Raw genomic sequence first — 22,339 nt, 5'->3', positions numbered from 1 at the left:
TGCATAGTTTCAGGGCTAGACTGTAACCCGGTGTGTGAGGTGACTTCTCTGAGCTCCTGTAACTGTGCACGTCACTATCACCGTGCCTAACAGTATATTACAATCATTATCTGTGCATCAGTCTCCGGTGTAGACTATAAGCCCCTAAAGGCAGGTGCTGTGGTTTATTTGTTGGCACCTAGTAGGTGCTTCATAAATGCTTGTTAAATGAAGGCAGAGCCCTGCCCCTCACAAACATAGGGAACCACAAACTCTACAAGGTGTACAGTTTGTTGGTTAGTGCAAACCGTGTCCCTGCTGGACCTTGCTGCTTGACCAGATTAAGGTATCAGCCAGGCACTTGTGCCACTGAGCTGTATTCTTGGCTGTTGTTTTTTTTCTTTTGTACCAGGAATCGAACTCAGGACCTTGCACTTGCCCAGATAAGATATCAGCAGCCTGAACTGCAGAATAATGTCTTATTTTTTTCTTTTTTGGTCTTTATGATGTCCATAGGGTCTCACTATGCACATGAGGCTGGCCTTAAATTCACAATGTAGCCCAGGCTGGCCTTGAACTCATAGTAATCCTCCTGCCTCAGCCTCCCAAGTGCTGGAATGTTAGGTGTGCACCACCACGCCCCGCTTGTTTTATTTTTCTCAATTCACAGAAAATGCTGAATGTGCAGAAGTCAATGTTAAGTTTTTATGGTATCCATGTTTTTTATTAAACTTTTTCTAGCTGAGCAATAGTGAGATCCTCTCTCAAAACAAACAAATAAAACAAGAAGAGAAAAAAAATTTTTCTATCTGTTCGCAGATGACAAAATGAATAAACAGGTGGCAAATGAATTTTCAGGGCAAACAGGTTTAGGTTTACATTATTAAAAATATTTTTGTTGCGGCAGGAGGATTGTAAGTTTGAGCCCAGCCTGGAGAACTTAGTCACTTAGTGAGACCGAGTCTCAAAATAAAGAAAGGCTGGAGAGATAGCTCAGTGTCAAAGGCCTGGGTTTGGTTCCCAGTACTATAAAACAATTAATTAATTAAAAATTTTGAAAAACTTTTTTTGGCTTTTTTCCGGTACCAGGGATTGAACTCACAACCTCGTGCTTGCCAGGCAGGTGCTATGCCACTGAGCTGAATCCCCAGCCCCTTTAAAAAACTTTTAGAAGGGCAAGTGTGAAAAGCCCTGACTTCAGTCCCCAGTGCCCTTCCCCCAGAAATTGTAAATGATGGAGTCACAGATACCTAAAAATATATCATAGTTATATTTCTTTTCTTTTTCTTTTTTTGTTTTTTGGGTCTGGGACTGAACCCAGGGCCTTCCCAATGAGCTACACCCTTAGTCTCCAGAGACATACTTTCTTTTGCAAATACAGATGCTAATTTTTGTGGTGGAATAAAATGTTGTTAGTTTGTGATTATATTATCAGGGTTCTCTACAGAGTCAGAAAAAACAGGCAGGGGGTATAGCTCAGCAGCACAGTGACTGCCTGGCCATGGCGGGGTCCTGAGTTCGATTCCTGGTACCAAAGGGAAAAGAAAAGAAATAATAGAAGGTGTACACACTCATGCATGGCATAAAATTTCAGTCAGCAATGGACCACGTATATAACAATGGTTCTATAAGGTTATAATGAAGCTGAAAAATTCCCACCTAGTGACACCATGGCCATGGTAATGCAGCACGATGCATCATTAACATGTTTTTTTTCTTTTTTTGTACTGGGAATAGAACTCAGGACCCTGCTTTTGCCAGGCAGGCACTTATGCCACTGAGCTATTTCCCGGGCCCCCAACATGTTTGTTGTGCTGCCAGTGTAAACCTACTGAGCTGCCAGTGGCATAAAAGTATAGCACATATACTTATGCACAGTACATAATACTTGACAATAAATGACTGTTAGTGGGTTATGCTTTTCATTGTTTCAGAATGTACTCTTTCTACTTTTTTTTTGGTACCGGGAATCGAACTCATGACCTCAGGCTTGCTAGGCAGGCGCCTATGCTGCTGAGCTACATCCTTGGCCCTTTCTACTTATAAAAGAAAAAGTTAACCATAAACAGGCCCAGGCAGGTCCTTCAGGAGATATTCTAGAAAAGGACACTGTTACCTGAGAGCGTCTCCCTGCGCGTTACTGTCCCAAGGCCTTCCAGTGGGACAAGATGCGGAGACAGAAGACAGTGGCACAGACGCTCCTAAGCCTGTAAGCGTGTCTTAGGCTTTGTTTTTTTTCTTTTACTTTTGTACTGGAGATTGAACCCAGGGCCGTCACACCGAGGTATATCCTTAGCCCTTTTTCACACTTTATTTTGAGGCAGAATCTTGCTAAGTTTTCAAGTTGCCCAGGCTGGCTTCAAACCTGTGATCCTCCTACCTTAATCTCTTTCAGTGTTGGGATTACAAGCCTTGGCTATATCTTACTTTTTTTATTTTTTGTCTTTTTGAGACAGGGTCTCACTATGCAGTTCAGGCTGGCCTTGAGCTCACTTTGTAGCCCAGGCTGGTCTTGAACTCCTCGCAATGATCCTCTTGCCTCAGCCTCCTGAGTGCTGTATCTTGGTTTTTAACAAAAAAGTTCTTTCTTTTTTTTGTTTTCTTCTGGTACCGGGACTTGAACTCACGACCTCGCGCTTGCCAGGCAGGCGCTGTGCTGCTGAGCTAAATCCCCAGCCCCTGTTTGTTTGTCTTTAAAGGATAAGAAACAGGGAGGAAGGCACATTGTGGAGTGGAAATGAAGGGGAAGTAGACCTAGGGATGGGGAGATGAAAGCGAGGGGACAGAAGGAGAGTAAAGATTATAATATGATATGTACACATCCCAGTTCTCCACTATGCATCACAAACATGTACTAATTAAAAAATAAAAATAGGCTACAGCATAGCATGGGCATGCAGCAGGCTTCACCATCTAAGGCTGTGAGTACTCTGTGATATTCACACCGTGAAGCAATCACCCAATGCCACATTTCTCAGAATGTCTTTCCATCAAGGGATGTGTGACCCTGTATATTTATACCGATCTATCCATTTAATATCCAGTGAGATTTGCTATAAGGAATTTACAAAGGTACAAGGAATTCACTTTTCTAAAAATTAATTTTTTGCCGTGCTGGTATATAAACCCAGGGCCTTCACACTGAGCTACATCTGCATTCCATCCCATTTTTATTTTATCAGGAATTGACACAATTATTCTTCAGGTGCGTGTAAGCCTACTTAGCCATAATACTCATTTGCCATATGGAGAGAAACTGTTCTCTTTTCTGACATGAGCAATAGTGACAGAAGTGGACTGGAGCTCTGTCAATGACTGAAACAAGTTTCCAGATCTTTTCACCATGCCAAGCGTGGTGGCACACACCTGCAGTCCCAGTACCTGGGAGGCTGAGGCAGGAGGATCAACACAAGTTCAAGGCCAGCCTGGGCTACATAGTGAGTTCAAGGCCAGCCTGCGCCGGGTGTGGTGGCACATGCCTGTAATCCCAGCACTCAGGAGGCTGAGGCAGGAGGATCTGTTGTGAGTTCAAGACCAGCCTGGGTTACAAAGGGAGCTCAAGGCCAGCCTGAACTGCATAGCGAGACCCTGTCTCAAAAATAAACCCCAAAACAACAAAAACTCCCCCCAAAACATCTTTTCCTGCAGAACTTACAAAAGGCACAAAAAATGAGGTCACAGAGAGAAGAACTGGACACAAGGGGATATACTGAGAAAAGAAAGGATTGAAAAAAACCCGAGGGAAATGTAGCTTTCCAAGCCGGGGACAGGAGGGAAAGCACAGAGACCAAGGAATGGGTGGGAACAGATTTACCTGGAGAGACTGCAGGGGGTCCGGGGGCAGCCTGGGCGGCTGTAGGGCTGTTGTCGTTCTGCACCTGAAAGCACAGGTACACGCTTAGACCGCGCTCACCGCCATGCTTCTTGACTTGATCCCCCTCCCCACAATCAGAGGAGGAAACTCACAGCTTTGCTGGGTGCCTGCTGGGTGCTGTACTCCGGGTTGGGCTCACTGAAGTTAGGAACCTCAGAATAAACCATACAGAATCTGCAGAGGAAGAAAATAGCCAAAGCCTGGAACCCACCGCTAGGCCAGTGCTAAAGGCCTCAGGAAAGTCCAGATTTAGGGCGTGGGCTGCAGGCTCAGAGGCTTCCTCCTCCCAAGCCTTAACTTTCTCCCCTTCGGGTGCGACTGCTTCATCACAGCCCTTAAGCCGGCACTTACTCTCCAATCTTCTGCAGATCGCCCCCACGGCCAGTGTACAGAGTCAGACAACCTTTGAACACTGACGCATACCTGGAGGGCCAGAAAGCAAGATTCAGAGTCCTCGGGAGGGTTATGGAAACTCCCCTCCCGCCCCTCCGGACGGTTGCCGGAATCACCGGCCGCCTGACCCTTTGGTGAGTCGGATGATATCCCCGGGCTGGATCAGGTTGCCCACGTCGTCCCAGACAGAGATATTGATGCTGCCAGTTTTGTCGGCCACTTTGCAGGTCCGAACCTCGTGCCCGTCCTTTGTCTTGGTCACTCGACCTGGGGAGAACAGGTGAATGGGGTGGGAAGATGGCCAGACAAATGGGGGTGGTGGCAGCCAGAACCTGAGATCTGGGAATCCATCCGTGGGGTCAGGTGAAAGCTGTATGCCCGCCCAGCCCGTGGGGCACAGACGGGGGTTGAGGCGCGGCCATAGTGGAGGGGCCAGCACCATGGAGAGGGTCCCGAGTGGAAAGGGGCCCGCGTGGCACTGGAGGCGCCCTCCTGGCGAGTTCTGTTTATGCCCTGCCCGGCCGCAAGTCCGGGTGCCGGGGTCTAAGAGAGGCCGGGAGCAAGCAGTGTCCTGGGGCACACCCTGCCATCTCGGGAGCAAGTTAAGAACGCAGAAAAAAGTATTCTCCCCCTCCGGACCCGCCCTGCACAGCACGCCGCGGGAACGCGCGCCCCGGCAGTCACCTGTCTCCAGCACAATGAAGATGAGGTTCAGATTCTTCAGCCCCGGCTTGATGTCCTTCACGAAGGTTTCCGTAGTCATGCTGCCCGCGCGTCGGCACCCCACTGGCAGGGGGAACAGGGGATGAAGGCTGAACGCCGGGCGCTCTGCCCCATGCTCCACTCCCCAAGGCCTACCTACCAAACCAAGCTAGGACCGGGCAGCCTCGGCCCCTTTAGCCTTACAGAAGGTTAGAAGCGAACTCCCCCGGGGGCCTCGAACTTCAAGGTTAGCACTGGGGGTCTCCGGACGAGATGCTTCGGGGCTGGAAGGCCCCCTGTCGGGATGCTCTTTCGGGCTCTCGCTCCTAAGTAGGGAGCCGACGCAGCCAGGGGTGGAGGGTCCGGTGCAGAGCCAAGGCGTGGAATCTTACCCGCCAGGCCTTCCCGAACCCCCATCCGAACCCCCATCCGAACCCCCATCCGAACGACCCGAGGCTCGATCCATCCCCCACCCCCCACCGCCCACCCCGCACCACCCACCCCGTCAGCCCGCCGGACTGTGCACGCCGCTGAGCCGCCCGCAGGGGGAGCCACAGGCCCTGCCGCCACCGGATGCCGACCGGTGGAACCCCGGAGCGCGGACGTTCGCCGCAAGTTTCCCTCGTGATCTCTTCCAACCAATCAGGATCATCCCGGCGCGCGCCGCGTCCCGCCGCCGGCCTTCCGCTCAGCCAATCGGACTCGGAGATTCACGAGCCGCGAAAGGGCGGCTTTCGGGTATTTAAAGGAGCCAGGGACACGGTTGGCTTCCCAATGGGAGAGATGGACCGCTAGGGGGCGCCTCCGGCCCCAACTTTTCTTTACAGGCCTAGGAGAAGGCACTTAGGCTGTGGTTTTCTCTCCAAGCAGTAAGTGACACGGGGGAAGGACCAAGGACTTCGGCCTCTAGAGAACAAGTCGGGCCCCGGCTCAGCACTTCGCTTTCTTCCTGACGATCCTTAAAGACTTTACAGATGAAAACTTAAGTTAAATAGACCGTGATGGCGCACGGCTGTAACCTCAGCCCGTGGGAGGCTGGGGGACGGGGACTGCCACGAGTCTGAGGCCAGTCGGGGCTGCATAGTGACAATGGGGGTCGAGTCTGCCTGTGGTCTGTGTCTGGCGTGACTGCCACTTGTCCCATAAGCCCTGACCGAACGGAGTAATGCATTAAAGATGAAGACCCAGGGTCAGCAATAAAGAGGAGAAAACTGATGTTTATAAGTGCCTGCTGCGTCCTAGGCGTTGCTTTTTATATAAAGTATGTTTTGTGGGGTTTTTTTGTTTGTTTGTTTGTTTGTTTGTTTTGAGATAAGGTCTCGCTATGCAGTTCAGGCTGGCCTTGAGCTCACTTTATAGCCCTGGCTGGTCTGGAACTCGCAGCGATCCTCCTGCCTCAGCCTCCGGAGTGCTGGGATTACAGGCATGAGCCACCACGCCCGGCTCGACCCCCTCTGGATGAATGGAGCGCGGGACAGGAAGGGCACTTCTTCGTCCCTCTCAGTTCGTAAGACACCTGCTCCACTGCCCTTATCTCACTAGGTCTCAGAGGACAAAAGAAGGACCGGAACATTTAGTTGCCTTGGGGCCCTGGCAGATCGTCAACAAAAGGTAGCTAGCTCCGTACTATTATATATAAACCAATTACATAAAGATATGCTAATGTGCATTACAATTTGCTTAGTGAATATCCGTAACAGATACTATTTAATACCAGCTCAGCCTAAGAGGTCATGTAATTGCAATGCCTTGGCTTGCTTAATCCCGTACCTTCGCACAGAGCGCTTTAGGCTCCATCAGGACTTCCCCAACCCAGGTTCTCTCTCCCGCCCACATCCCCAACCACGACGCTGCCACCTCAGAAAATCAAACCGGGGCGTTTCTCTCCCTGCTCTCCACTTAGGTGTTTCAGGGACTCTGCCACCGTTTGAAAAGTCACAGCGGACACGGCATTAGTGTGGCTGGGAGACAGGCGGCCAATCCACGAGGCACCTAGCTTTGGGGTGAGACACTGCCCAGCTCCCCACCCCGCCGCCTCCGCGTTAACTTCGGGATCCATTCTCGCGACCGTGAGTCACAGGGTCGGGAGGTTCTGGCAACCGAGAGGGGCAGGGAGGATGGCAGGTCACAGCGCAGGTTAGCTGCCCGGGGACGATCTCGCACCGCTCCGCACCAGCTCTGGGACACAAGACACACGTGCCCCTTCAAAGCGCAGAGGAATCGCTTTCCCGAGAGGTCAACGCCAGGCTCGCCCCGCACGTTCACGCCGCGAAGAACATAGAGTCGTTCCTCCCAGACGGCTATCGCGTCCAGGCTGCGGCCGCGGACTTCCGGTGCGCAGCGCAGGCCCGGCCCGCCGCAGCCCGAGCCTCTGGTCCAGCGGCGCTTGGAAGAGGCGGGCGCGGTGACGGGCTTCCGCCGGGTTGCGTAGCAGCGGTGGGCGGGGCAAGGGATCTGTCCGACACGGCGAGGAGTGGTTGGATCCTTCTTACCCCTCCTTCCCCCTTCCCCTTCCCTTCCCGGGAAAGGCTGGGGCTCGGCCTCGGGGCTGTTCGGTGGCCGCTGCGGCCTCAGCTCCAACCCGATCGGGGTACGGGAGAGTCCAGATAGCGTCCGGGGCGGTGCGTACTGCGGCTGCGCGAGCTTCCACCTAACCGAGGCTGCGGGGCTGAGGTCCCGGGGGATCGGGGCGCGGGTTAGCGCTGGTGGGTTCGGAGAAGGGGTGGAGTAAAGATGAAAAATGGAGTAAGGCAGCAGCGCTGGGGAAGAGTTGGGAGGTGAGAAGGGCGCCCTCGAGGCCCGGATGTCGCGGAGCGTCCCCGGCGGTGGGGGGCCTCGCGAAGTGCCGGAGGGGGCCTGCGCCGCGGGAGGCCCCGGGGAAGCGGGCGTGGGAGGGCAGCGCGCTGTTTAAATGGGCCGTGAGTGACGGGCCTGGCGGGGAGGCAGGGAACATTCCGGGGAACCTGAACCTCCGCCCTCCAAGCTCCATAACTTGGCTGCTCTCCCGTGCCTTGTCTCTGGCAGCCTTGTCATTCTCTCCCCTGCGTTCCCGGCTCCTGCTCCCCTCCCACCGCTCCGCGAAGGGATCTCACATTCTTTACGTCCTTGCCCTTGGGTTACAGCCCGGCGCGGTGCGCCCGCACGCTGCAGGCACGGGAAAGCGTGCTCCAAACCCGGACGCTGGGGAGTCGGGGGTGGGGAGAGGGCGGAGAAAGAGCCCGAAAGGCGAGAGGGGTGAGAGCGTTTGGTCTGGGGGGTCGGCAGTCACCTTTCCCACGAAGAAGCTGACTTTGTTTCACCTGTAAGCAAACGTGGCTCTTCTGAGGCCACTGCTCCTGGATCCTGGTCGGTGATAGTCTTAATCCTCCCTATGCAGCATGTGACAATAAGAAGCTGATGGTATTGCTGGCTGCTGGCCTTCCCCCGAGCAGCGATGGTTGGGCTGGGATCATGCAAGAGTGCTACTGCCAGCCGGGCATGGTGGCGCACGCCTATAATCCCAGCACTCGGGAGGCTGAGGCAGGAGGATCGTTGGGAGTTCGAGACCAGCCTGGGCTAGAAAGTGAGCTCAAAGCCAGGCTGAACTGCATAGCGAGACTCTGTCTCAAAAAGACAAAAAACCAACAACAACAGCAAAAAAGAGTGCTACTGCCCTGTGTCCAGTCGTCCTTGTGGCCCGGCCCGGTTTCCAGTAATTGAAAAGAAGGAACAAGCTTTTTCAAACATTTCCTCTGTTGTCGGGAGTTCGAGGGTGAAGGAAATGGGGAATGTTGTTCCGAGATTACAGACTTTCAGTTATAAGATGGATAAGTGCTGAGGACTGCGTGAGCGTGGTGGTTAGTTAACATTGTATTGTTTAGTTGTTGCGGAGTAGGTCACACATCCTCACCGTGCGTACACACAGATGGGAGCTGGTGAGTGTGTTACTTACTGGTGTAGTCAGTGGATGTTTTGGTAATCAGAACATCAGCCTGTGCATTTCATATGTATATGTAGTTAGAGTGATACCTTAAAATTAGTAAAGATATAAAAAATTTCCTCTAGTCTTCTAAATTTACAGAATTTTGCTAGTCTGTTGCTAAAAGTAATATTTTACCAGAAGACAACAGTATTGAGTATGCTTTTACATTATCTCCTTTGTTTCTTTTTTTTCTTTTGTTTTTTTTTGGTACTGGGGACTCGAACTCAGGACCTTGTGCCTATCAGGCAGGTGCTGTGCTGCTGAGCTATATCCCTGGCCCCTTACATTATCTCCTTCGGCTTGCCGGACAATAAATAAGATAGATAAAGCAAAGCAGGAATGGGGATATAGCTCAGTGGCACAAGCACCTGGCTGGGAAGCGCAAGGTCTTGAGTTCAATTCCTGGTACCAAAAAAAAAAAAAAAAGATAAAGCAAGTATCATTTTCTCTACTTGACAGCTAAAGAAACTAACAACTACACAGGGTTACATGGCTTGCTTGTTTTTATTTAAACGTCTTTATTAGTATATATTTGTGTTACATAATGAATATATTCATCATGGAGTATTGGTACATACATATATCACATGTTGATCCTTTTTGTTTGTTTGTTTTTCTGGTACCAGGAATTGAACTCACGACCTTGCACTTGCCAGGCAGGTGCTGTGCTGCTGAGCTAAATCCTCAGCCCCTGTTGATCCTTTTTATCCCCTCCCCTTTTTTTTTTTCTTGAGACAGGGACTTACTATGCAATTCAGGCTGGCCTTGAAGTCATCATGTGGCCCAGGTTGGCCTAGAACTTGGTGATCCTTCTGCCTCAGCCTCCTGAGTGCTAGGATTACAGGCTGGAATTACAGGCCTGTATGCACCGCCCTTCCTATTTGTCTTCTTCTAGCCTCAGATTCTCTGCCCATCCCCAGAAAGTCTTATTTCCCTATTTAATTTAATTTATTTTAAATTTTGAAACAAGATCTTGCTAAATTGCTCAGTTGCCTGGGCTAGGCTCAAACTTGTGATCTCCCTGCCTCAGACTCCAAAAGTGCTGGGATCACAGTTGTGTGCCCCCATGCTAGATGGCTTGCTTCCAGTTGTCCAGTTGGTTGGTAGTAGAACTAGGACTAGAGGGCTGGGCATATAGTTCAGCTGCACAGCACCTGCCTGGCAAGAGTGAGCTCGTGAGTTCGATTCAATTCCTGGTACCAAAAAAAAGAAAAGAAGAAGTAGGACTAGAACCCAAGTCTCTGACTTCTGTTCTTTGGCTCAGTTGAAAAACTGTTTTGTTTTGGCCAAGGGGCCGTGAAAGTGGGATTGGTTTTCCCAGCGTGGGCAGCTGTTTGTTTTCTGAGACTGAAACTTGTCATTAGAAGGAGATGAGCATAGCCAAGAGCAATGATTCCTAAAAGCACTTATTTTCTTCGTTTTTTTTTGTGGGGGATAGGTATCAGGATTTGAACTCCAGACCTTGCGTTTATCAGGCAGGCGCTTGTACCACTGAGCTATATCCCCGGCCCGTAAAAGCATTTCTTTAGGTACAGGTGCATGTACCAGGGTGTTGGAAAAGGGGGGTGTTGTCCAATAGCACAAGGCATTACATCCTTTTCTGTATCATGGATAGGAAAGGAAATACTACTGGGGAGACAACATCACCCCCTCACTGCCCCCATTGGACCACAGGGAAGAGAAAATGTGCCTGCCACTCGTCCCCTTTATTAGTATAAAAATACATTCTAAACAAACAGGGTCTGGTGGACATGGTACATTAATGAGCATATGTGCAGACTCAGGAGGTAAAGTGGTCTTTGCATTACGTATAGAGATCATCGTTATTGTCCTAACACAGCTCTGAAACGGCTGATGAGCCTGTCCTGGTGGGGAGGGAGAACAGCTGCTGTTCTCCTGTGTGTGGTTGGAGCTCCCACAGCACCCTTCGTCCTAGGCCCTCTCTTCTTCCGCTTGGTTGCAGCCCTGTAGCGATGAGAATCCAGTCAGCCCAAGCTCACTGGTCTGTAGCCTTGGAGGTTGTCCGCCCAGGAATCACTTCCTCATTGGCTCTTTTTTTTTTTTTTTTTTTTTGTCTTTTTGAGACAGGGTCTCACTATGCAGGTCAGACTGGCCTTGAGTTCATTTTGTAGGCTTGTCTCCAACTTGAAATGATCCTCCTGCCTCAGCCTCGCGACAGCTAGGATTATAAGCATGCGCCACCACACCCAGCTTTCATTTTTTTTAAAGCCTCATCCCCTCAAGAATATTTCCTGACTTGGGAAGTAGAATTGTATCTATGACAACATTCTTGAGCATCTCCATGTGAACTAATATTTTCACTGAGTGTGGTGGTGCACACCTGTAACCCCAGCACTTGGGAGGCTGAGGCAGGAGGATCACCTTGAATTTGAGGCCAGCCTGTGCTACATTGTGAGTTCAAGGCAAGCCTGAACTACAGAGTGAGACCTTATCTCTCAAAAAAAAACCAAAAAAAGCCAGGCATGGTGGCACACGCCTGTAATCCTAGCACTCAGGAGGCTGAGGCAGGAGGATCCTTGCAAGTTTAAGACCAGCCTGGGCAGTGCGCTCAAGTCCAGCCTGAACTGCATAGGGAGACCCTGTCTCAGAAAGATTAAAAAAAAAAAACCCCAAAAACCAAAAACAAAGGTATTTTCTGTTGGAGTATACAACTGGAATTCTTTTTACATGAAACAGTTTATGTGAAAGCACTTTGGAAACATTAAAGTATCATTCTGTAAGTGTAAGTTATTATTAATCTGTGTGTTGTGTAGCTGTGGACTTGGAATGATTTACATTACTTTAGTAATTTGTACAAATAAAAGTTATGTTTTTTTCAGCCCAGTGTGGTGGCCCACACCTGCATTCCTAGCATTAGGGAGGCTGAGGCAGGAGGATTGATGTGAATTCAAGGCTAGCTTCAGCTACATAGTGAGTCCAAAGCCAGCCTGGACTACATAGTGAGACCCTGTGTCAAAAAAAAAACAAAACGAATTTTTTTGGTATCAGAAATCGAACTCAAGGGGCTGGGGATTAGCTTAGCAGCACAGTACCTGCCTGGCAAGCACGAAGTTGTGAGTTCGATTTCCGGTACCAGAAAAAAGCCAAAAAAAAAAAAAAAAGAAATTGAACTCAGCACTGCACTTGCTACGCAGGAACCATGTAGCTGAGCTATCCCTGGCCCAACAAAATGAATTAAAAAAAAATATCCCAACAGCTTTTTTACTCAATTTTGTCCTTTTCTTCTCCCTCCCATCTGTGTTCTTGTTAATTTGAGACAGGGTCTCGCTGTGCAGTGCAGGCTGGCCTTGAATTCAGTCTATAGCCAACCTGACCTTGAAATCATGGTGCTTCTCCTGCCTCGGCTCCAGAGTGCTGGGACTACAGGCTTGAGCCCACCATGCCTGGCCTCCAGCTGTGTCTGAATCTCCTGGCCCATGAGTGCGATCCCTTCGCCAGCAGTCTGCCTCTTTGAGAAAGGTCCTGCGTGCTAGCCCTGAAAGCTGTAAGCCCGGGAGGAGTTGCCTCATCCTGCTGGCCCCCGGCCAGATCCAAGTCCTTCCCATCTCACTGCTCAGCGGAGGTGGCGCCTGACTCACCTTTCTCTCTGTGTCCCTATTAATAGCGCGCACCTGATTGTGACAGCACAGCCCTGCCTTGGCGATGGAACTTGTCACTAGGGAGGACGACGAAGTCGGAGCGTAGCCGGCAAGATGGGTTTCTGCAGTGAGCGCCTGAGTGGGACCGAGTGGAGGATTCTGGGGCTCGGAGCCTTGTGAACAGGGAACCGCCCCCCAGCGCTTGGAAGGTAAGCTTTGGTCTGGAATATGGCTCCAGGCTGTGTGTCTTTTCTCCGCCAGTTGGGGGTCCTGCTGCCCTTGAAAACCAGATTTGTAAAACTTTCCCGCAGAAAGCTCTCTGCGATTGACTCACATTCTCTTGTTCTTTTTTTTTTTTTTTTTGTGTTTTTGAGACAGGGTCTCGCTGTGCAGTTCAGGCTGGCCTTGAGCTCACTCTGTAGCCCAGGCTGGCCTTGAACTCGCAACGATCCTCCTGCCTCAGCCTCCCGAGTGCTGGTATTGTAGGCGTGCTCCACCACGCCAGACCTCGCTTGTTCTTTTTTGCATATGTGTGTCTCATATGAATTGTTAACTTGCTGATAATTACTTAGTTTTATGTCTTTTTTTTGTGTTTTCTTTTTGCGATAGGGTCTCACAATATAGTTTAAAGTGGTCTTGAACTCATTGTGTAGCCCAGGCTGGCCTTGATCCTCCTGCTTCAGCCTCCCAAGTGCTGGGATGACAGGCGTGCGCCACCATGCCCAGCTAGCTTTATCTCTTTTCAAGTTTTTTATCCTGCATTCTCTCTGGACTTATCCCTTTGCCTTAGACTGAGGATAAGGGTTATGTTTCTCTTCTACATGTCTCTACCGGCAAGAAGTTTGTCTGTGTGGGAAGAAGGCGAGGTTTGGGGTAACTAACCACACAAATATTCTCAGTGCTGGTAACCAAGGGGGCAGTCACTGCTAGGCTTTCAGGACTGGCAGACCTGCCTTAGGCTTTGCAGAAGATCTTTTTCTGTTTCTTTTTCTTTTTCTGAGTACTGAGTGTTGGACCCACGGCCTTTCCCCTGAGCTACATCACCAGCCCTTTCCTTCATTTTGAGACAGGGTCTCACTGAATCACTCAGGTTGGGCTCCAACTTGCAGTCTTCCTGCCTCAGTGCCTCAGTGCCTGGGTTACAGGTGGGTGCCGTCGTGCCCGGCTTGGGGGTTCTCGAAGAACTGTATGCCCTCTGGGTCTTTTGTGGATTGAATTGATTAAAATGTACTAAAGAAGCCTAACTTGCAAATCATCTGGAATAAGTATGGCGTGCATCATAGCATTCTAGAATTAAATAAAACTTCAGAGGTTCTGAGTTTCTAACAGAGGAAGTGGTTTTGGTCTAAGGGTTCTGCTGCTAAAATAGGAGATCTCAAAACAATGGAGAAAAAAAAAAAAGAAAAAAATAGAAGATATTTTCCTTTCACCTAAAAAGTCAGGAGCTGCCTAAAGAGAGCAAGGTTGATTGGTGGTAAAGCCAACGCCCCATTTGTAACAACTACCGTGTCCCCTAATTTACCTGTTTTCTCTGATCGCAATTTTGGAATCCGCGTACTTATAGAGCACCTTAGGACTAACAGTGAGGGCGCATCATGTCATGGGCCCAGAGCGAGCCTGGGTAACCTGCCTGACACCTTCGGTGAGCGCTGGAGCTGGAGCTAGGACTCAGATTTGGGTTTCTGACTTTCTTGGTGTGGGTGGGGAGAAGAGTGGTCTCTCTGTGTTGCCCAGTTCAATCTCTAGCTTCTGGGCTAGAATGACCCTCTTGCCTCAGCCTCCCAAAGGCTGAGACTACAGTTACATATATACTACCATACCTGGCCAGGTTTAAGGAACTTAATTGGCTTTTTTGTTTTTTCTTTCTTTTTTTTTTTTTTTTGTACTGGGAATCGAACTCAGGACCTTGCACTTGCCAGGCAGGTGCTGTGCTGCTGAGCTGCATCCCTGGCCCTGTTTTCTTTTTTCTATGGTGCTTAAATGGAACCCAGTCTTAGGCCTGCTAGGCAAGCTCTCTACCACTGAGCTTTTTTTTTTTTAAGAGGAAAAAGAAATGAAACAAAATTTCAAAACAAGATACTAGGAGGGTCACAATGGTTACTACATTGTGTACTGTTATCTTTAGTTACTCAGAGTACAAGATATGAGCATTTAATTGTTCAAACAGTATTAGCACAAACTTTTCAATGAGCTAAGAGAAGTTAGTAGTATAACTATCTCCCATCCTGATTTCTCTTTCCTTTTTTTTTTTTTTTTTTCCTCTTTGAAACAGGGTCTCCCTATGCAGTTCAGGCTGGCCTTTAGCTCACTTTGTAGCCCAGGCTGGCCTCGAACTCGCAAGGATCCTCCTGCCTCAGCCTCCTGAGTGCTGGGATTACAAGCATGCACCACCACGCCCGGCTCTCTTTCCTTTTGAAGTTTCTTCCCATTTTACAGTATCTGTTGTACATTTTGGATCTTATTTACTCTTTCAGATTCTCACACGAGGGAGACAATATGATTTATTTTGTTTTTTAAGAGTGGGAAGAATTTATTGAGAGAAAAAAAAAAACTTCTGTCTGGGAAGGACAGAAAGGGGCCCAGAAAGTGTGTTGCCCCCGCTGTACGATGTTTACACACGTGCATCTGGTTTGTCTCAGTTATGAGTATCTATCACTGAGCTTTATCCCCAACCCTTAACTGGCTTTATTTTCTGTTCTGTAGTCAATCTACACGTCATTCCATCAAATAGAATAAGTGTTCCAAAGAGTTGTTTGTTTGCATATGGAAATTGAACTCAGGGCCTTTGCACTGAGCTACATCCCCACCCCCAGGTCACCAAATTGCCTAGTGGTACTTGAACTTGTCATCTTCCTGCCCCAAGCCTCCTGATGCTGAGATTACAAGCTGTCTGTCTCAGGTCTTATCTAGATTGAAATTCCTAGGAGTCATCTGTTTCCTTAGACTGGACTGGTTAAGGGGCCCTTTGCCTATAAGTCTGATTATTTGTAGTAACTGAGACTGGAGAATCCTCAGCCCTCTGCACCTTTGTTGTTTGTTGTTGTTGGGTTTTTTTTTTTTTGTCTTTTTGAGACTGTCTGCAGTTCACGCTGACCTTGAAGTGACTCTGTAGCCCACGCTGATCTCAAACTCGCAACGATCCTTCTGCCTCAGCCTCCCAAGTACTGGGATTACAAGCGTGCACCACCATGCCCAGCTTGTGGTTTTGTTTTGTCTTGTCTTGTTTTGCTTTGTTTTGTTTTTTTGAGACAAGGTCTCCCTATGTGGCCCAGGCTGGCTTTGAACTCCTGCAGTCTTCCTGCCTTAGCCTCCAGAGTGCTGGAGTTACAGGTATGCTCCACCACGCCTGGCCTGCACCTTTATTAACTGCAGGGAGAAGGGAGACTACATCACTTATACCTCACTTGTGCTCTTATGTTTTTGCCAGGTATTAGTGGCAGCAAGTGCACTTACCCAACAATATAAATCACGAGTTAGAGTAGCTTCTCTGATGTTACTGTGTGTGTGTGTGTGTGTGTGTGTATGTGTGAGCGTAGTTCACGTCTTTGTGGATATAGGCTCAAGAAAGTCCAAGTAGGTGAGCATGACTGTCTACAGTAACGTCTGTTTTGACCACAACAATGAATTAGAAGGGCACAGGAAGGGGTCTGCTAATGCTCTGGACTCTTAGAATAAAGCAGGCCAGGAGTGGAGAGAGGGAGACCTAGAATAGCATCGAGGAAGTAACCGCTACCTGGGATGACCCTGGCCTGAAACAGACTAGGGATGTGTAAGTCAGGGAGCTTGGGACCCCTTCGTGCTATTTCCCTGTTTCCGTTCAACTCCCCAGCTTGACGAACCCTTCCAAGGGCTTTTTTTTTTTTTTTTTTTTGGTTTTTCTCCGGTACCAGGAACCGAACTCACGACCTTGCGCTTGCCAGGCAGGCGCTTTTGCCGCTGAGCTAAATCCCCAGCCCCCAAGGGCTTTTTGTATCTTCACTAGAATATCTGGGAAACTGTCCTTCCACTGTGCTCATTGGCTGGGATTGTGGGACTTCTTTTTCCAGAACTGGAGATTGACCCAAGGCCTTTGCACTGAGCTACACCCAACCACCACCGCCCTCTTTTCTTTTGAGACAGGGTCTTGCTCTGCTAGTCATTCAGGCTGGCCTTAAACTCACTATATAGCCCAAGCTGGGCTCAAACTTACAGCAGTCCTCCTGCCTCAGCCTCCCAAGTGCTGGGATTACAGGTGTGCGCCATGCCTGGTATCCTACCACTTTAAAAAAAATTATTTTGAATTAGGTATTGCAGATATGTGCTAATAAAAACCTCGAATAAATTTTAAAACTTTAAATACATTTCTTTAAAATAAATTTTAAAGAATTACTTTGAGCCAAGTGTGGTGGCACATGCTTGTAATCCCAGCATTGGGAAAGCTGAGGCAGGAGGATTGCCATGAGTTCACGGCCAGCCTATACTACAAAGCAAGACCCTATCTCAAAAAACCAAACAAGAACCAACCAAACAAAACAACAAAACAAAATTTTTTTTTTGAGACAGGGTCTTGCTAAATTGCCCACACTGGGCTCTTCCTGCCTTAGCCTCCCAGGGTGCTGGGATGAGAGGTTGCATAACCATGCCTGTTACAGGCTGTGATTCTTGAGATCTGTGTGGTTTCGGTTTTGTTAAGTCTTCTAGAAACGGAGCGTGGTGGTGCATGCCTATACGAGGCTAAGGCAGGAGGATCATAGTGTGTTTGAGACCAGCCTGGGCTAGAAAGTGAGCTCAAGGCCAGCCTGACCTGCACAGCAAGATCCTGTCTCAAAAAGACAAAAAAACAAAATAAAACTTCTGCCCTAGGATGATAAACAGCCAAGTTCTTTTAAATATATATATATTTTTTTACTTTAAAAGTTACAAAAAAAGTTTCAAAACAAAATAATAGAAGGGTAATAATGGTTAACACATTGTATATTGTTATCTTTAAATTAGTTACTCAGACTTTAATTGTCCAAACAATATTAGCACAAACCTTTCTTTTCAATGAACTGAGAGAAGTAACTATCTTAACTATCTTGTAAGCCCGGCATCGTGGTGCACGCCTGTAATCCCAGCACCTGGGAGGCTGAGACAGGAGGATTGTTGTGAGTTTGAGGCCAGCCTGGGCTACAAAGTGAGCTCAAGGCCAGCCTGAACTGCATAGCAAGACCCTGTCTCACAAAGACAAAAAAAAAAAACAAAAACAACAAACTGTGTGTGTGTGTGTGTGTGTGTTTTTATATATACATATGTACGTATATGTACAAATATATTTTGTGTGTGTGCTGGAAATAGAACTCTAGACATTGCACTTGCCAGGCAGGCACTTATACCGCTGAGGTATATCCGGTTTTTGTCTTTCTGAGACAAAGTCTACTATGCAGTTCGGGCTGACCTCAAACTCATAGTGATCCTCCTGCCTCAGCCTGCTGAGTGCTGGGATTACAGGCGTGCGCCACCATGCACGGCTATATATTTTTGTAATTTTTATGTTTTTGCTTTTCCCTTCTTTTCTCCTTTCCCCCTTCCCAGTTTCTGTTTCCTTTTGAACAATTTCTTCCTATTTTACAATATCTTTTGTACATTTTGGATGTTATTTACTCTTTGAGCTTCTCACACTAGGAAGACCATATGTTTATACATATGCTTCTGGCTTATTTTATGTATGAGTATGGTCTTGAGTTACATCCATTTCCCTATAAAAGTCTCCAGTTTATCCTTCTTTATGGCTGAATAGTACTCCATTGTATAAAAAGACCACATCTTTTTTATCCATTTCTTGATTGATGGGCACTTGGGTTGTTTCTAAGATCTAGCTATTACATGTGCTGCTATAAACATGGGTGCAGGGGCTGGGGATTTAGCTCAGCGGCAAAGGCCTGCCTGGCAAGCGCAAGGTCGTGAGTTCGGTTCCTGGTACTGGAGAAAAACCAAAAAAAAAAAACAACAAAAGAAAACATGGGTGCAGAGGCTGGGGATATAGCTCAGTTGCATATCACCTGCCTGGCAAGCACAAGGTCCTGAGTTCGATTCCTGGTACAAAAAAAAAAAACATGGATGCACATATATTGCTGTGGTCTGATGTTTTTAATTCTTCTAGGAAGATATCCAGAGGGGAATAGCTGGGTCAAATGGGACCTCCAATCCTAGTTTTTTAGGAATCTCCACCCTGATTTCCACAGTTGATTGCACCAGTCTACACTCCCACCAACAGTGGAATAGGGTTCTTTTTTCCCCACAGCCCCTCCAGCATTTGTTGGTGGTTGATTTCTTGACGATAGCCATTCTTTCTGGGGTGAGATGCCATCTCAGTGTTTGTTGTTTTGTTTGCAGTACCAGAGATCGAACTCATGACCTTGTGCTTGCCAGGCAGGCGCATATGCCACTGAGCTATATGCCCAGCCATCAGTGTTACTTTAATATGCATCTCTTGAAAGACCAGTGATGTTGAACATTTTGTCATATATTTATTTTCTATTTGTATTTCTTTATCTGAGAAGTTTATATTCATCTCAGAAGCCTATTTTTGGATCGGGTCTTTCAATTTGGGAGGGCTGATATTTTTGAGTTCTTTATATGTTCTCTGTGGTAATCCTTCGTCTGAGGAACAGCAGGCAAACATTTTCCCACATTGTGCGCTGTCTCTTCACTCTGTTGGTGGTTTCTCTCGCTGTGCAAAAGCTTTTTAATAAGATGAGATCCCAGTTGTTGATTCTTTGTGATAGTTCCTGTGCGACTGGGGTTTTATTCATAAAGTCTTTGTCTACACCAATGTCTTTAAGAGTTCTGTCTGTTCTGTCTTCCAGCAGATTTAATGTTTCTGTTTAGGGATTTGGATCTTTGATCCATTTCAAATTTAGTTCAGTGCATAGTGAAAGATATGGGTCCAAGTTTAATCTTCACCACTTGCCTAGCCAGTTCTTCCAGCACCACTTATTAAAGAGGCTGTCTTTCTTCCAGTGAATGTGTTTGGCACCTTTGTCAAAGATAAGGTGGCTGAGTATGTCTGGAGTTGTTTCTGGGTCTTCTAATCTGTTCCGTTGATCTTCATGTCTGCTTTTATTTTTGCCAGTACCGGGCTGTTTTTATCACTGTATAGCTGAGTTCTTCTGAAGCACCCCCTTGGAATAATAACCTGCCCTTGTGCCAGCCTAGAGCAGTGTTGGGAGTCTCAGATCTGCAGGAAGATCAACTGAGCCTGGCCTATCAGATTTAGTCTCTGCCTAAGGGTAAGGCGAGGCAGCCTCGGCAGAGAGCTGGCTTCCACGGCTGCGTATTACCCTGTCAGTATTTGTTTCTTGTGGGTAAAGAGTAAGGGAGTACTCTAACCGGACTAAAAATTGAAAATTACCCTTTTTTTTTTTTCTTTTCTTTGAGGTGCTAGGGCTTGAACTCTGGGCCTCACACATGGTAGACAAGTGCTAACCATTGAACTATACTTTACCCTTTATTTATAATTTTATTTTATTTTATTCTATTTTTTGTCTTTTTGAGGCAGGATCTTGCTATGTGGTTCAGGCTGGCCTTGAGCTCACTTTGTAGCTCAGGCTGGTCTCGAACTCACAACAGTCCTCCTGCCTCAGCCTCCTGAGTGCTGAGATTACAGGTGTGCACCACCATGCCTGGCATTACCATTTATTTTTGAGGTCACAAGATAGGGTACATCAAGGAAGGAGAATAAAACACAAGTTCTAGGCAGCTAAGGGTGGAAAGGGGTTAGATTGATCAATTGGTTTGTTTTCTGTTTGTTTATTTTGAGACAGGGTCTTGCTATGTAGTTCAGGCTGGGCTTGAATTTATTATGCAGCCCAGGCTGCCCCTGAAGTCACAGCAGTCCTCTTGCCTCAGTTTCTGCAGTGCTGGGATTATAGGTATGTGTCACCACACCTGGCTCGGGAGGGGTTAGATTTAGGAAAAACTGTGTCAGCTGGGTGAGGTGGCGCATGCCTTGTAATCCCAGCTACTTGGGAGGTTGAGGCAGGAGGATCACAAGTTCTTGACCTGCTTGGGCAATTTAGTGAGGTCTATATCAAAATAAAAAATAAGGGGCTGGGGATTTAGCTCAGCGGCAAAGCGCCTGCCTGGCAAGCGCAAGGTCATGAGTTCGGTTCCCGGTACCAGAGAAAAACCAAAAAAAAAATAAAAAAATAAAAGGACTTGGATGTAGTTCAGTCATATAGTACATGCCTTGCATGTCTACAAGGCTCAGGGTTCAATCCCCAGTAAGACACACAAAAATAAACAAAAGACACTGGGCCTGGTGCTGGGAGGCTGAGGCAAGAGGGTTACCATGAGTTTAAGTCCAGCCTGAGCTACATAGTAAGTTTGAGGCCACCGTACATTCCACACAGCTGGACATGGTACTGCACACCTGTAATTTCAGCTACTGTGGAGGCTGAGGGAAGAGGATTGAGTTTGTGGCCAGGCTGAGCAAAGCAGTAAAACCCTGCCTTAAAAATGAAAGGACCTGGGCATGTAGCTCAGTGGTAGAGTGCTTGCCTGGTATAAGCAAGGCCCTCGGTTCCACTCGAAGTACTGTGAAAATAAATAAAATGGGAACAGGCGTGGTGGCACATGCCTGTGATCCCAGCACTTGGGAGGCTGAGCCAGGAGGATCACTGTGAGTTCAAGGCCAGCCTGGGCTGCATAGCGAGACCTTGTCTCAAACAAAACAAAACAAAACAAAAAAATGAATAACATGAAAGTACAGTGAAGCGTGGCACAGTCTTTAGGCCTGTTTTCTGCATTGCCTTGTAGAATAAGAGAGAAAATGGTAATAGTGCAATTTGCTCATTTAAAGTATAATCCAGGACGCATCTGGGTATGGTGTACACACCTGTACCCCAGCACTCTGCGAGGTTCAGTCAGAAGGATGGCAAATTCAAACCCAGTGTGTGCGATTTAGCAACTTAGCATGAACCGAAAATAATTCTTTTTGGGTTTTTTGCAGGGAAGTGGAGGGTAGGGTCTCGCTGTGTAGCCCAGGCTGGCTTCTAACTTGCAAGCATCCTCCTGCCTCATCCTCCTGAATGCTGGTAATAGGAGCACGCGCCATCACACCTGGCAAAATAAAGTGTTTAAAAAGAACCAGGAGATGTTGCTCAGTGCGCAGGCCCTGAGTTAAATCCCAGTGACTCAAAACAAACAAACAAGTAAAATGGTTAATTAATTTTTAAAAAAGTTCGGACTGTAAACCCACTCTGCCTAGGTTTGAATCTGGCTTCATCATTACTTAGCTGTATGATTTTGGAAAAGCTTTCTAACCTTTATTCCTCTGTTGCTCACCTGTAGTGAGTAAGAATAGTATCAGTGTTATAGAGTTAGTTATTGTAAGAATTAGGTGAGCTCATACCCCAATAATGCCTCAGAAGTGCAAAACAAGCCAGGCATGGTGGCACACACCTTAATCCCAGCCTTTGGAAGGCTGAGGCAGGAGGACGGCCAAGAGTTTGAGGCCAGCCTGGGCTACCCAGGGAAAGCCTGTCTCAAGAAGTCAAAAACAAAAAAAAGAAAAGAAAAAGGAAAAGGAAAGAAATAGCAAAACAAGGCAGGTGTGGTGGTAGACCCTTGAGGTAGAAGGATGGCAAGTTTGAGCTCACCCTGGGCAACTTAGGACTCAAGTGAGACTATCCCAAAATCAAAAACTAAGAAAGGGCTGGGGATGTGGCTCAGTGTGAAGGCCTTTGGTACCCGCCCCCATCAGACACATACCGGGAAACACATGCTGGAGTTCCAGAAATGTTAGCTTCATTATTATTACATGGTGACATAAAACATGATCATTTTGGATCCGGTCTCCAACACCACATA

The 22,339-nt window shown here is 47.8% G+C and overlaps 2 protein-coding genes across 8 annotated transcripts in view; one reads left to right on the top strand and one right to left on the bottom strand.

Annotated features, from left to right (window-relative positions):
• Positions 1 to 3,793: 3,793 nt before the first annotated feature.
• Nabp2 (nucleic acid binding protein 2) lies at positions 3,794 to 5,430 on the bottom strand (the record flags this gene model as incomplete). The annotated part of the gene is given in 5 exon segments (XM_013520830.1): positions 3,794 to 3,857; positions 3,946 to 4,027; positions 4,205 to 4,276; positions 4,375 to 4,513; positions 4,931 to 5,430. Coding segments are annotated over 5 exon segments (436 nt in total), but the record flags the coding sequence as incomplete, so codon positions are not given.
• Positions 5,431 to 7,365: 1,935 nt separating this feature from the next.
• The window catches only part of Rnf41 (ring finger protein 41, E3 ubiquitin protein ligase), a 33,820-nt gene continuing 18,846 nt past the window's right edge, over positions 7,366 to 22,339 (top strand). Inside the window, exons 1-3 of one of the 7 annotated variants that reach the window (XM_013520826.1) lie at positions 7,370 to 7,569; positions 12,191 to 12,414; positions 12,535 to 12,717. The gene's annotated coding sequence lies outside the window, so the exon portion shown is untranslated. Of the gene's footprint in view, positions 7,570 to 7,632; positions 7,654 to 7,703; positions 7,726 to 12,190; positions 12,415 to 12,534; positions 12,718 to 22,339 lie in introns of those variants that run through there. The other 6 variants (XM_013520829.1, XM_005397294.2, XM_005397293.2 and 3 more) reach the window with 6 other exon arrangements.

The sequence above is a fragment of the Chinchilla lanigera genome, unplaced genomic scaffold (genome assembly GCF_000276665.1).
Source record: "Chinchilla lanigera isolate Chin_1 unplaced genomic scaffold, ChiLan1.0 scaffold00057, whole genome shotgun sequence".
Lineage (NCBI taxonomy): Eukaryota > Metazoa > Chordata > Mammalia > Rodentia > Chinchillidae > Chinchilla > Chinchilla lanigera.
The sequence above is the reverse complement of the archived record's forward strand: the minus strand, read 5'-3'. Positions and strand labels throughout refer to the sequence as shown.